A 14922-nucleotide genomic window follows, 5' to 3' on the forward strand; every position below is an offset into this window, starting at 1 on the left:
GTTATCTTTGTAGAGATAATAATTGAACCCATAGGACCTGATGAGAGAGTGCATATAGTGAGAAGTTCTAATATTAGTATATAGATGTCTAAACAGTATATTTTAGAAAGTACTGGACATCCTTGATATACTTATATGTTTAATAACTGAGTTTTGCAATTTTCTTCTTTTCTTATTCCCAGATCCAAGTCTCGTGATACTAAAGTATTGATAGACGACACAGATGATGAAGCTAACACATGAATTGAGTCTAAATCTACATCCTTTATTCCCCCTATTCAACAACCCTTTCCTTGACCAACTCAGCCTCTGGTACCTTTCCAGCTAAAAACAGGAGAAGACATTTAACACACTTTCCGAGCTCTTCTGGATCGGATCCTATGGACTCCAAACAAGCTCACTGTGTTTCTTTTCTTTTCTTCTGGTTTTATTTTAATTTTCTACTTTTAAAATAAATATTTACTTCATTTTGCCAATCAGAGGACATTTTAAGGAAAAAAAAACACAAGTTATCTTAAGGATTGTTTACAATCACAAGGACATAGAAAACTATTTGGATGAAGAACAGACGCAGCAAGGACCCAACAGTGGGACAGTACCGAGTTTACTCGGCTTCTGCTTGGCCCGGTTTTGACTGGTTAAAACCGGACATTGGTTTTTAAATTTGTTTGAGAATTTTTTTTTTCTTTCCTTCATATCCAGCGCAACGGCACTGGCTGCACTTGCAGGGAAAGTGCACTTAGAGCAGTACCTTCATTCATGAAGCTACTTTTTAATTTGATGTAAACTTTTCTTATTTTGGGGGGGGGGGACTGGGAAATAGGATGTATTTGTTATATATAATTTTCTCATTATTTATAATACTTAACCATAAGAGAACAATCTTGTGTCCTGTGCAATGAAGGTAATGACAGTAAAAGAAGGTATGGGGAATCTATCCTTGCATGTCTTTCATAAGGGTTCCATCCTGCAATGCCTCTTTCATGAGACAACTTGTACTAGTTTGACAATTTCTTTCTTTCTTAATTTTAAACCAAAGTTTCTGTTTCTGTTTCTGATTTTTTTAGTTGCTGCTGCTTTGGAAACCTGAACATGTCTCTCATGACAGGTCATCCTCACATTTTCACACTTTTCAGTGAAAATTGTGAAAAAGATTCTGAGAATTTAAAAAAAAATAGAGAGAGATGGAATAGATCTATCCATACTCCATACTCAACTGCAAAAGTAGCCAGATTTTCTATCATAACATAGCTTTGGAGTTTAGAATAGTTGTAGCATGATCCTTACTATCTCAGAGTTTGGATTAGGAGACTAGGCTGTTTCAGAGACTCTACACCCTCATCAGATAGGGAGGTTCTAAAGGTTTCTTTTACTTCCACCAGATTCTGAACAAAGGAATCTGACTGGGAGGGGTCAATCTTCCTGAGCACATAGAACAAATTAACCTTTATCTTTCATATTGCATTGGCCACACGAGGCCTTTGTAGCCATTCATTCCAGAGGTTATAAAAGATGATTGATCATTGGATCTCATGTACTTCCATAGGGAGGGAATACACTTTTCAGTTTGTTAAGTCTGCCATTTAAAGGAAAGTTCCTTTATTCAGTCATGATTCACACACACTGCCTGTGTTATTTTTACTTAATCTTTATCCTGTTATATCTCCTGTTACATTTTCCCTTACCCACCAAAATAAGTCCTAAAACTTTGATTGATAATTTGATCTTTTTTAAAAAAAAAACCATGGATTATTTGGAGGTAAGAGACCAACCTTCATTGTCTACCAAAAAATAGCAGAAATAGTACCAATGTAAACTGAAGTGTGTTTTCTATAGTTCTAAGATCCAAATCAAGGTTTTAAAGTGTCCGTCTCAACTCTTGTTGGATTAATTGGCAGAAGTCACATTGAACATAAATAGTTAGCTATTGACTATCCTTTTCCTGGCTAGCCTTGCTGTACATAGTCAACACCAGTAACTGCATTGAAGTAAAGTACTTCTGTTGTTTTCAGCCTTAATTTTAGACTAAGGCACAAATGAATAGAGGCAGCTGTAATCACTAATTCAGGCTTTCAAGAACATGGCTACTGTATCTGTAATATGGCCTCTTTGTTAGTACTTCTGCCATGTATCCAAAATATGATCATACAGGTGGATCACATAAAGAAGTTACTATTAATACTGTTGTGTCAAGGAGTATGTGAAAAATAGTCCTTTTTAAAAAGAGCTCCTTTTTTTCTGTTTAATATAATGTGGATAGTCTTCCCTACACTTGTTCATACTCTAAATCTAGAAAAAAAAAATTTTTATCATTACCTTACTTTGTGGCTTTTATTCCTTTTTGTGTTTTGCCAAATATTCTTCTTTGCCAGACAAATGGGGAAAAAGCATTTTAATTACTGGTTTCCTTTCATTTTAGTTTTTAGAACCGAGTCTTTTTAAGTAATCAGTGGTAGCAACTTAGTGGCTCCTGGTAGATTAAGGGTTTTAGTGTTCATACTAGGACTTAACAGGCTATATTGGTTCATACTAGAGAGCCATAGGAAGATGCTACTGGTCTGCCAAGAAATGCTGGTTACTATTGATTGAGTTATTAATATAAGTTTATTGGTTGGTTATTTTCTGTACAGATGGAATAAATAGTACTCTGTGTATTCAGAATCAGTTTAAAATGAAGCTTATATCCATTCTCCTTTCAGAGTTCTGTAAAATGCATTACCAAAAACCTTGCAATTGGCCTACAGCATCTAGGAATCCTATGGCTGGTTTGTTTTTCTCTCAGTATATCCCACTGCCAATTTGGCCTTTCTTCAAATTTTAGAACCGTAGCCCCAATCAGGATTATTTCTCTTAGGTGATAAAAATATTTAAATTTTAATTATCAGGGACACATTTGTCCAGATAGCAGAATCTATTTTAGAATAAAAAGACTTGCCTACCATGTTAGATATGGAATGTTTGTTTAAATTTAGTATTTTGTGTTCCTATTAAAAGTATAAAGGGAGCAAAGAACTTTTTCTCATAATTATCTTGATAAAACAATGTGAATTTAAATTTATTTTTTCCTCTTAATAAGAAAAAGTATAGACTGTGCTATTCTCTCAAGTAACATATTACAACTTGTAACAAGTGATTGGAATTTCTCAGATTCCTTGCTCCAAATGCCAAGCCAAGAAATTCTGCCCATTGCTGGTCCCCATTTTGTGATTTTATCAGAGAGTTTTACCTGAAGCTCTCAACAAAAAAATTATCTATTTAGGGAAATGCATATTAGTTGGTCATGTACCCAAAAAATGAAAATATTAAAAGGATAAACAACCCAACCCCAGGTAAAATTTATATGATCACATGTTTAGAGAATCTAGTATTGTTCTTGCTTTGGGAAAATCAATTAAAATGTCCTGGAATTAAGATACCTTAATTATCAAGAATTCAAAATATTTATTTTCACTTTTATGGTTGAGTGACATAGAAAAATTGATAATGCAGGAACAGATTAGGAGGCTAAGAAAAATGATTTATTTTATATGTACAAATAAGTTCATGTATGGTTTCATACCTTACAATGATCAAAGATGAAGTTGCTATTAGTAAGATTCTCTGTAAGAATGTGGAGAAGTCAGAATCCCATTCCTCAGTCTGCCCTTTTGCTATTTTCTCTTCCATATTCTCATTTGATCCTTTTAGCTTCTGGTCACCAAATTCACATAATCAAAATGCACAGCCCCTGAAAGGATGAAGCCAGTAGCCCCAGCAGTACACTTACAAGAGACCCCAGCCCCCAAGATTAGTGATTGAAGTGTTGTTTGTTTGGTTTTTTTGCTCCAGAGTCTGTTTAATCTCATTAATATAAAGAAAGTTCTGAAGTCACAATTCCAATCTCCTCCTTTGAGGTAACTTGCTACTTACACCCACCCTTATCTGACAATCAGAACATCTGGAAAAATCTCTCTACCTCTTACCAGACAAAATAAAGTGAGGCAAGACTAGAGAAAAGTGAACCCTCATGGCCATCTGTTGTACTTCAGTTGAAGAGAAATCCACTGTGAGTAGCAAGAACAAAAGACATAATCAACCTGATAACAGAAGTAGGACAGCGAGGAACCTGCTTGTTTTTAGCTTCTGTTTTGCTTTAGGTTTCCCCCCTGCAGTGGTCCATACATTAGTAATGGACCTTTATTTTCCTGTTCTATTCTCCTCTATAGTCAGTTGTTTAGAGTGAGTTCATTATGCACAAATGTCTATTAGAAGTGAGCAACTGAAAGAATTTCTCATTCTCACTAGCCCCTGCCGAAATAAAAACAGGAAAGTTGTACTATTGGCAGGAAAAGAATTTGTTACTCATTTAAAAAAGGGTCTTCATATACTTAGCTCCTTTTTTCTTCCCATGAGGGCCATGCTTTCACAGGATCTGATATATACACATTGTTTGGATAAATTGATTCCAGAGGTATTTCACATGAAGGCTTCCAGCCTGAGACTCCCTGGAAACACCCTCTTGCAGTTATGCTTCATTTGAGGGAAATGAGTTCTGGTTAGACAACATTGCTAATCTGAAAAAAACTAAATTGCTACCACCCAAGGCACGACGCTTTTTAAAACTTCGTTACGTCCTCGAATTTTAACAATTCAGGTACCTTGCCATGCTAAAAGTGAACACTTTTCAAGTTAGTCATTTGCTCTTCTCCGTTATCACTGTTCCTTCTGAAAATTTTACACAAAACTGATGTCATTAGAAGATTGCCATTCCACTCAAAATCAACAACGGTACTAAAATATCCTTTTTAAAGTTGGGAGAACAGAAAATCAGGTTCACTCTTCTTTAGATCAGCTTGTCTTATTCCTCTCTAGAGGATCTAGACTTCTGCTATTGATTGCACGTGTGGTGTGGCTAGCTAAGGCAAAGAAAAATTGAAGTATAAAACCTTCAAAATTACTGAAAACCCTTTAACCAAGCAACATCTTCACTAGTTGGTCTTGAAACTGCTTTAGACTATATACTGATTTTAGTCTCCCAACTTTTTATGCATTTTATTACAAATCTCAGTGTAACGTCGGATCACTGTGGTGATGGGTGTAGAATTTGGAGATATAAATAGGGGGCTTGAGGAAATAAGCAATGTTAACTTGGGAGTTACAGCCCAGTATTTAACCAGCACGTATACACCCTCTGCTAATAAAAGTAAGAAAGAAAAAACATAACTGACTTTGGAAGAGCTTGATGTGGATGATATCACCAGCCTTCCTTTATTTGTTCTTATAAAAAATACAAATTTGACTAGAAGGAGGATACCCGTTTATTGGTTGCCATTCTTGAATGATTTGATAGTACTCTCGTATGGAGGAAAGCAATTCTCTCTTGAGTACTAGCCCCCCAGAATCAATTTGCCTTTGTAGGCATGAGGAGCAAAATGAGGATTTGTCCTGAAATAAGAGGAATTATTATACTAACTTTAAGCTGAAACTTGTTTCATCATTGCTTTTTTTTTTTTAATCAATCTTGTTCCGCTTTGTGGTGCCATCAATTTAATGAGGACAATCAAATAATCTACTGCTTGCCTTGGACTCTCAGTGTGTCTAGTAATCATATAGACAACTTGTATACATTCAAACCAGTTACTTGACTGTAACATAACCCATACGACCTTAGTTCTTCCTATTCTCTTTCCCCTGCACCACCACAAGTTTAATGAGAACTGTAGCACTACTAGAAAGGTGTAGACTTTGAAGGGCAAGGATGATGTTATAATATTCCTTTCTCATTGTCCTTGGAGTCCAAGGTCTAACCTTCACTTGTGCCCAGTAGCAATACCAGCATGGTGGGAGTAAGGAGGAAGACGATAGGAATTCCCAGGAACACAACTAGATTGTGACACTCTTATTCCTTTGAGTTTGTAAATTGTGAGCCCTTTAGCAAGGACAGCAAAGCACCTCAGCTTTTAACACATTATGTGATGAATTACTTTCTTGCTCTTTTCCGATTTAGCACAGAGGTTTGTGTCAATGAACAGTATTTGGAAGGGGCATGAGGTGAAAAATGTATTTGTCTTTGAGCCCCTCCCCCTCTACTCTTACCTTTCTAAACTTCACCCTTCCCATGCTGTGTTGGTCTAAATGATGATTATTCTATGAAGCCCTAAACTGTAGTTGTCAAAAGTAACTATAAAATGTGATTAGTCCTCTGTGGGTGCTTCTTTCTTTCTTTCTCTCCTTTTCTTTCTCTTTCTCACTTTCTCTCCACTCTTGGATCAGTGGAAATGGTGAGGACAAAGAATTGCCGCTTGCTTGGACTCATGCTGTAACTGTGACTGCGCTATTAGCTGTCTCCTTTTTCCTTCTCAAATGGATAGAATTCTGTTGAAGTGTGGAGTACCCTTCTTGAAAAGTAGGTTTAAAATGCACAATGTGGTACTGTTTCATAGTTTCTAGATGGTTGTATAAAGCAAAAAGTTAATGTGGTTATGTGTTTTTAAAAGAAAATAAGTGATTGGTTACAAAACTGTTTTTTTTTCCATTATTATAAGCTCTCTTTGTTTTCCAACAGTTTTCAGACTCTTTTGTCACTGTTGAGTGGTGTCTGTTGCTTTTTATCTGTGTTTCCTAAATTCTTGAATGTGGTTGCACTTGAGTCTATATGGGAATAGAGCAGACATTTCAAGGGGAAAAGATTTTGAAGCTTTTTCTTAGTCTCTTCTGTAAAAAAAAATATATATATATATATATATAATAGTAAATTTTAAAACCTTTTCCCCTCAAAATCTAATGGGTAGACTCACATTCCCAATGACCTTTGCCACTGTAGGGACCATAGCCTACAGCTTCTGGGGCTTGGGTGCCAGGCCTGAGCCTCCCCAACCCCCCTGTCCAACCAAGTTATCCCTTCCCCAACTCCAAGATCTCCAATACTGAGCCAGGGGATGCCCTGGGGAAGATAGATCCTCTCTCTGTCTGGCTTCACCTGGGCTCTCTTCTACCTCTCTAGGTCAAAAAGTATGAAGACTCTTACTTGCACTTATTCCATTGCCACCATGACAGGCATCCCGATTTCAGTGCCCCAAACAGCAGAATGACTGTTAATCCACTCCAATCCTTCAGGTCACTAAAACCCTGACTCCTCCAAGCTAAAGCTAACACTGCAGTCATTGCAAGTATCACAGTGGTCTTTATCACCCCACTCTCAGTCCAGACCATGATCATTTACCTATATGAGAACAAAGGCAGCTAAATCACCTGGGAGTCCCCAGGAGAAGTCAGTATGACCGAAAATAGAGAGTGACAGTCCAAGGAAAGGAAAAGGAGGAATATTTCTTCTGATGACTCCTAGGATCCCAAAGAACTCTTGTGATCTCTAAGGGCAAGACACAAGAACTGAGTGCTTAATTTGTTAGGTGAAAGATGCATCTGAAGCCAGAAATGAGTGTTGATAATGAGTCAGAATCGAAGGAAACTCCTAACCTGAGTGCCAGAATCAGATACCGAGGGGACAAAGGGAAGTAGAGAAAGCAAATTCTGATGCCTTTAGCTAGACCTCTGTCGTGAATCTCAATGTCACAGGCCGAATGGTCTTTATAATTACAGAAGGTAGGATTACACCCCCCCCCCCGTATGTGGGCATTTACCCAGTAATCTCCTGTACTCTTATTTGGTGGGGGAATAATGGTGAGAGTTGCCCAATCCCACTCCACAATCTGCCTCCTAGCTGCTTCATGTAACTCAGGAAGAATTCTGATTACTGGTCCCAAAAAGTTACCTGGCATCCTTATAACTAATGCAGCCAACTTGGGGAAGGGGATGGAGGTGGTGATTGTGGTAATAATTTAACACAGCTGACCTCACCTGCTGGTATCTAGTCGACAACCCCTTCCTTGCACCCCCTGCTTCCCAGCCCACTCCCTTATTCCCAATCCAATCTTTTACTTGTGGTATTTTTATCAGAATTAAAATTTTTTCATTACACAAGATTTTGATTCTCATTTATAGGAGGTAGAGAATAATAGCATTGAGTTATCCACATTTGGGATTTATGTGTCCCAAATGTGGACAGATCTGGAGCTTACATTCCTAGAGTTAGTAAGAATATAAAGCACACACATATTTACCTAGTTGTAAATTATATATACATATATGTATATATTATATATGTATATGTTACATATATGTATATCTAATGCTGTATCAATTATGTACATTATAAAAATCATTTTAAAAGGATGAGATAAAAATGAAATAATATACTAGAGGCAATAGTCACTGAAGTTTTTTTGAGTTGAAGAGTGATATGATCAGACATGGAATTTAGGAAAATCCCTTTGCTAACTATTTGTGGAGCATGGATTTGAAATCGAGAGACTGGAAGCAGGCACTTCTGCCTAAAATGGCTTCTTCAGCAGAGGCAAGTGGACTAGCTCCCATATTCCTACTCTAACAAAAAAAAAAAAAAAACCCTAACCCCCCCCCTAAAAAAAACCCTAAAACTAAAAATACCAATAGATCAAATAATGATCAAAACATCCAATGACATAACAAATGATTTAATCAAACTAGAAATGGATAAAACATTGGAAAGCAATGGGCAATAGGAAAGGGGACCACCAGAAGTGCTAAAACTAACACAGGTAATCAAGATGAAAGCCAGGGTGGCCCTTGAGATTAGCCAGGAACATTTGTAGCCTGCAAAAGTCAGCAAGAGAAGGAAAGTCAATCCAGGGTGGTCAGAAACCCACAGAGGGAGGGGACTTTGAGAGCAGTGCACACAAGAGAGTATACAGATTTGTGCAGCCCAGGCTCAAGGAGCTCTGAGGTCCACAGCATTCTGTCCTGAAATGCCAAAGAAGGACCTGAAAAGCTAGTGCTCTGAACCACAAGGAGCCTGAAACCCTTCAGCACTCTTATTTTAGACACCACCCACCCCACCTTCTCCCCAAAAGGTGGGAGTCCACAGAGGAATCCAGGTGCCTCAGGTTGAGGCCAAGAAGGGCTTATCATGCCCCACCCAAAAGCAAAGGATGGGGTAAGGTCTGGCCCTAGCACAAAGCCCCAAGTTAGAACTAAGACTGAATATGTAAGTGAACAGAAGACCCCGATCACTATAAAGAATTATCTGATCCAGAAATAACCAAAAATCCAAACTAGAAGAAGATAAAGAAGAGAGTAACTCAAAAGGAAAAAAACTGAATCTTCAAAAAGAAAAGAGAGGAAGGAAAGAAGGTTCTGGAGGAGAAAAATGGGAAAACAATAAATAGCTTGGAACAGAAAGTGATAAAGCTTACCCAAATAATAGATGTCCCAAAAATTAAAATAGACTGAATAAAAATCAATGCCTTTGTGACGTAATATTGGAATAAAGTAAATCATTAGGGAAACGATGGAAAATAGTCTGAGGTGTCATTTAAGAATCAATGAACTCCCTGAAAAGGAGGGGAGGAGGAGAAACCAAGACACTTTATTTCAAGGAATCAAAATGAAAACTGCCCTGTCTATTAGAACTAGAGGACAGAGTGGAAATAGAATCTAATAATTACTTCCTGAAAAAATTCCCAGAACTAGCAATCCTCAATCCCAATTCCAGGTCAGAGAAACAAGCAAAGAGACCAATTGGTAAGCTATTACAACAGTGTAAGCAAGACGTGATGAGGGCCTGAGCTAGGGAGATGTCTGGATGAGTGGACAGAATGACTGAAGGGTCAACATTAGACATATGGGATAAGAGAGAATGAGGAGCTGGAAAAAAATGAATTCTCCATTTTTATTTTCAGTTCTCTCCATCCCCCACCCATTGAGAAGGCAAGAGAACAATGGCCATTATACATAAGAAGTCATACAAAACATTTCACATTAACCACGTTGTGAAAGAGAAAGCAAGAAAAAGTTTTTTTTTTTTTAATTTAATCTTAACAGATAGTTTGATATGCTTTTCCCTTCTTGACCAGGCACCATTTGAAATCTGACTATAAAGCCATGAGATAGAACCATGAGCCATGCACAGAACCTTCCTCGTTTTCAATAGTTAAATTACTTACACCAGCTATAGTTTGTGTCCCTACTCTACTATTTTACTTCTCCCTATTATTTATTACCATTTTAAATCACCAAATAGGTATGTTCATATAGGAATTACCTATTATGACCATAAATTCACTATGTTTCATAGGCTCATAAGTTGTTTTTTATACGTTTCATCACGTTCCTGTTCTTTGTATCTCTAGCTAGAGATATGGGCAGTGAAGACAACAAAGGAAAAATGTTTCATCTACCGTGACATCTAAGTCCTTTCACTTTTATTTTAATACTACAAGCCTATGTTATCAATATTTCCTTAAGGATAAACCTAGGAAGTTTTTGAAGTGTTATTAAAACAGGATCATATGATATTTTCAGGCTAAAGTCAAAGGTATTTTGAATACATGTGAGTCACAAATTACCTCTGAGACCTAATGGTAATAATAATGCAAGGCCCTGTGATTTCTTTGGTGTGGGCATTCCCTCCATTGATTCAGATTACAATACTTGAGACTGTTTGAAAGTTGCTTCAGCAAAAAAATTTACCCCACAGTCAACCTAATAATAGTAGTTGTATTTTCTATGCCTATAGAATTTGATATTTACAAAATACACCATGTTTATTAGCTTACATGTTATATTAATTAACTGCTTGTTTCATAGGTCATTTTGTAGATAAGGATCCACAAATTTTGTAGGATTATGCCAATTTTGTGGATAAGGATGCAAAGAGGGGCAGTTATTCATTGTTTTTTTCCAAGGTCCATTGCAGTCTATTATAGAATCAGGGCTAATGCTAGGAAGCCCATTAATTTTTTCACCTAGTCATCTCAAATAAATTCAAGTTCTTTAGGGATTGCTTGGTGATAAATTGCTTTAAAAATGTTTCTTGTTACCATAAGCTTAAGAAAAAGGCAAGATCAAATGACCCAACTTATATTCTTACTGATTGATTAACTTAGCTGTTCATGTGTTCTCCTAAATGAATTAAGAGATCATTCCAATTACTTAGTGTTTTTTGAAGTCATTCATTATTTCCAAAGCCCCGAATTTTCTGAGGAGACAAGGAGGGACACTGATGAAATTGTGAATTTCTTTTTCATCTGAAGTTGTTCAGGCCTATTGAGAGGTTAAAAAGAAGACATATCTTATGTCTAAGCTTGTCCCAGAGTAAGTTATGATTGCTGACCCTATGTTATCTTCAACAAGGCTACATTTCATTGTTCTTTCCCATATTTAATTTTAGAGGTTTCCCCAAGTTTCTCAATTAGTGAATTTATGTGTGCTGTAACTGTATAAAATTTACACCTTTTACCAGTTGAGGATAGGTCCCCACCTAGGAAACAAGTCTATGCAGTATATCATTCAGTGACATTTTGGCATCAAATTAAGTTCAACCATTTGTTCATCCCTGTAAAAATAAAAGTTCAGAAAAGAATCTTCTAAATAAATTGTATGTTTGCTAGTATGTTTGAGGAGAAAAATTTCTAATTCATGGCTTAGAAAATTTCATTGGAAATTTAAGCAGGATTTCACTGGCAAAGTACCTACTATGTGCTAGACTTTGGAAATACAGAGAAAGGCAAAAGACAGTCCCTTCTCCCAAGGAGCTCACAGTCTAGTGGGTGAAATAACATGCAAATAAATATGTACAAACAAGTTATATACAAAATAAAAAAGAAATAATCAATACAGAGAAGGCATTAGAATTAAAAGGAATTGAGAAAGGCTTCCTGTAGAATGTGGTATTTTAACTGGGACTTGAAGAAGGCCAGGGAAGCCAGGAGGCACATGACGGACAGCATTCCAGGCATGAAGAAAAGTCAGAGAAAATGCCCAGGGCTGAGAGATAACAGTATATTGGAGATGGATTATCAAGGAGGTCAATGTCATTGGATCAAAGAATGAATGGTAGGGTTGGGAATGGGGGTAGTGTAACGTGTAAAAAGACTTTAAAAGTATGGGAGATTCACAGAATCTAAGAACTGAAAGGAACCCTCCAAGCCTTATGGTCCAACCCATACCTAAACAAGAATCTCCTACAATAGGTATCAAATATGCAGCTAGCAGGCCTACAATACTCCTGAGTGCAGCCTGAACAAGATTAAATGTAATTGAAAATTATTTAACAAAATAAAAAATGACAATAAAAACATAAATGATGTAATTTATATGTGGTTCTCTAAGTCAGTATGCTTCTGCAGGAATCCTTGTGTATGATTCAGTGGCCCCCTTTTCTGTTTGAGTTTGACACCACTGTTCTACAACACACCCAACAAGTGGTCATGTTTGTCTGCCCCCCTTTGGAAATATCTTGAAAGTCACACTCCACTAATAAAGCATATGGACCAAGGAGGTCACCAAGAAAGAAAAAGTCTCCATATTACACTAAAAAAATTACAGCAGCACTAGAAACAAAATAGATGCTCATGGATTGAAGAATGACCAAACGAATTTTGGTGCATGAATATAATGAAATATTATTATGCTATAAGAAACAATAAAATATGATGAATACAGAGAGGTTATGAAAGTGGTGCAGAGTGAAGTAAGCAGAACCAAGAAGATTATACACCAACTAAAGCAATGACAACAGAAAGAACCACCACCACAAAATGATAGAAAATAAACTTTGCAAAACTGCAAAGAACACGCATGGCCCTAATAAAGAGACACAAGAAAACATTTCCCCCTAGTCCTCTGTAGAGGTGGAAGATCCATGGATACAGGAACACTGGGCATATTTTTAAAATATGTTGAATGATTTTGCTGATTTTCTTCATCTTTTTTTTTTTTTTTTGCCTTTTGGAGGGCAATTGGGGTTAAGTAACTTGCCCAAGGTTATGCGGCTAGTTTTTTTGTGTGGGTGTTAAGTGTCTGAAGCCAGAACCGAACTCGGGTCCTCCTGACTCCAGGCCGCATCTTTTTTTCTTTAAAAAAAAAATTCTTGTTTATACGGGATGGACCCTGGAAAAGAGAAATGAAGGAGGAATACAGAGGAAAGTTGGGTTATATAAACATAAAATGTTAATTAAAAAATTAAGTCATTCAATGTTTTCAAAATTGTGTCCCTCCAACAATGGTGCAGCTCTTAATTATCTCAATTATCTCCTTTCTGCTTCCATAACACATTGAGTTAATGTACCAAACTGTCAAAAAGTCCAAAAGTAGCAGCCCCATTGTCAAGGAAAGGTGCAAGAGGAAAAAAAAAATCCCATACTTGGAATCAGCAGAAACTTGGATTCAAAATCTCTTTTATTCTAGGTTTTGTTACCTAACTCACAACCTCACTAATCCCTAGTGACTCTTCTGCAAGCTAGTAATTCCAAAGTTGCTTCATACGGTTGCAATGAGTATCAAATGAGATACTTTATAAAACACGTTCAAACCTTAAAACCACATACATTTCAAGCATCGTTTTATAATCGCTATTGACAGAATCGATCACTATAAAATCTCGACAGATCTATTCCTCAATGTCTATTTTCTGTCTTCCTTTAGGTTTCATCGCTAAGTACCCATGGGATGATGTCTTAGCTGAGTCTCAAGCTGAGTTGATCATAGACTTGTCCCCTTTACTGGCTTCAACTATTTTGTGAAGTGGTTCTGCTCATAACTTTCCAAAATTCTCCTCCATAATCTTTTACAAATGATAGAATGTATTCCAAACCCACGTTCCCCTTGACTATCATGTCTATTTGGCTAAGAGATCAAGGGTTTGTTAGCTGAGGTGGTGTCTGGGGTCTTTGGACCTCGTCATTGGGACTTTACATTGAGAAATGTTTGCTATCAGGATCAGTCTTTTTGCCTCTTTTTTATTGTTTGGCATCAATAGCTTGTTGGACAAGGTCAGGTTGGTGCTATGACAATTACGACAGTGCCTTCTCATCTTTACCCTTCTGATCTGGGTCGACCTCTATCTTTGTTGTTATAATGAGTTAGTTGATCTGTCAGTCACATACAACTGATTCAGAAATGATTGTCCTTTCTGGTCTAATAAAAACAAATCCAATTTAATTTTTTTGAAATGATGTTCACGTGTGACCTTGGGCAAGTTACTTAACCCCAATTGCCCTACCTTCTCCCCTCTAAAAAAGCAAAAAAAAATAAAAAATAAAGAAATGATTTTCAATATTCACCTTGTCCGTTGCCTTCTGATTCTACATATTCCAAGTATATGGACATGAGAATTCTGAGTAGTCTATGTGGCTTTAACCTCTTCCTTTTCTTAAACAAGAAAGATATTTTTCACTATCTTCTTCCAAGCCTGTATTTACACTTAAATCAACAAGTATCCAGCAATATGTTCACGTGGTGCAGAGGATCTTTCCAGTTTGTAGAATTTCTCTACTTCATCTTCTGTAACAGGTTTTGGCTCATAAACTACAGTTGGCTTTATGGCTTACCTCCTTATGTTTCTCAGGAGCACTGCAAGATTAAATGACACACTGTTTCATAAAGTGATATTTCTTATTTATTCCCTTTGAGTACATAATGAAAACAACTCTGCCAACTCCTTCATTTGACTCTCCAAATAGAACCTATGAATTGTCCTTTCATTTTCTGGTTTCATTTATAATAGAAACACCAATATTTATGTGGTTTGTCTCCTACACCAGCATATCAACGCATTTGTTATTGGACAAATAAATTACCTTTCAAGTACTAACAGCTATATTCATGTCTTTGGAAAAATCTAAAAGGCCTTTAATTCTTGCACACATTGCCCCACTTTCTGCTACCACCACCACTATGGAAGAGTGTTATACAGGCTAGAAAACTAGCTTGTATTTTTTTTCTTGTTTCATTGCTTGCCACAGCCAATACTCAAAATGACTTAGTTGTTCAAAGTTGTTCTTAGAACAATATTACTGTTACTGTGTACAACATTTTCTTCATTTTGCTCATTTCAGTCTTCATTAT

At 36.7% G+C, this 14922-nt stretch overlaps 1 protein-coding gene across 1 annotated transcript in view; it reads left to right on the forward strand.

Moving 5' to 3' along the window:
* The window catches only part of XPR1 (xenotropic and polytropic retrovirus receptor 1), a 230753-nt gene extending 224212 nt beyond the window's left edge, over positions 1-6541 (forward strand). Inside the window, exon 15 of the mRNA XM_069074363.1 lies at positions 183-6541. Coding sequence (XP_068930464.1) covers positions 183-243 — 61 coding nt within the window. The 3' untranslated portion in view covers positions 244-6541. The remainder of the gene's footprint in view (positions 1-182) is intronic.
* The last annotated feature ends 8381 nt before the right edge of the window (positions 6542-14922 follow it).

This window comes from Petaurus breviceps, unplaced genomic scaffold, assembly GCF_028583685.1.
Source record: "Petaurus breviceps papuanus isolate PSGF00001 unplaced genomic scaffold, PetGlider_PUasm1.0 90895, whole genome shotgun sequence".
NCBI classification, from domain to species: domain Eukaryota; kingdom Metazoa; phylum Chordata; class Mammalia; order Diprotodontia; family Petauridae; genus Petaurus; species Petaurus breviceps.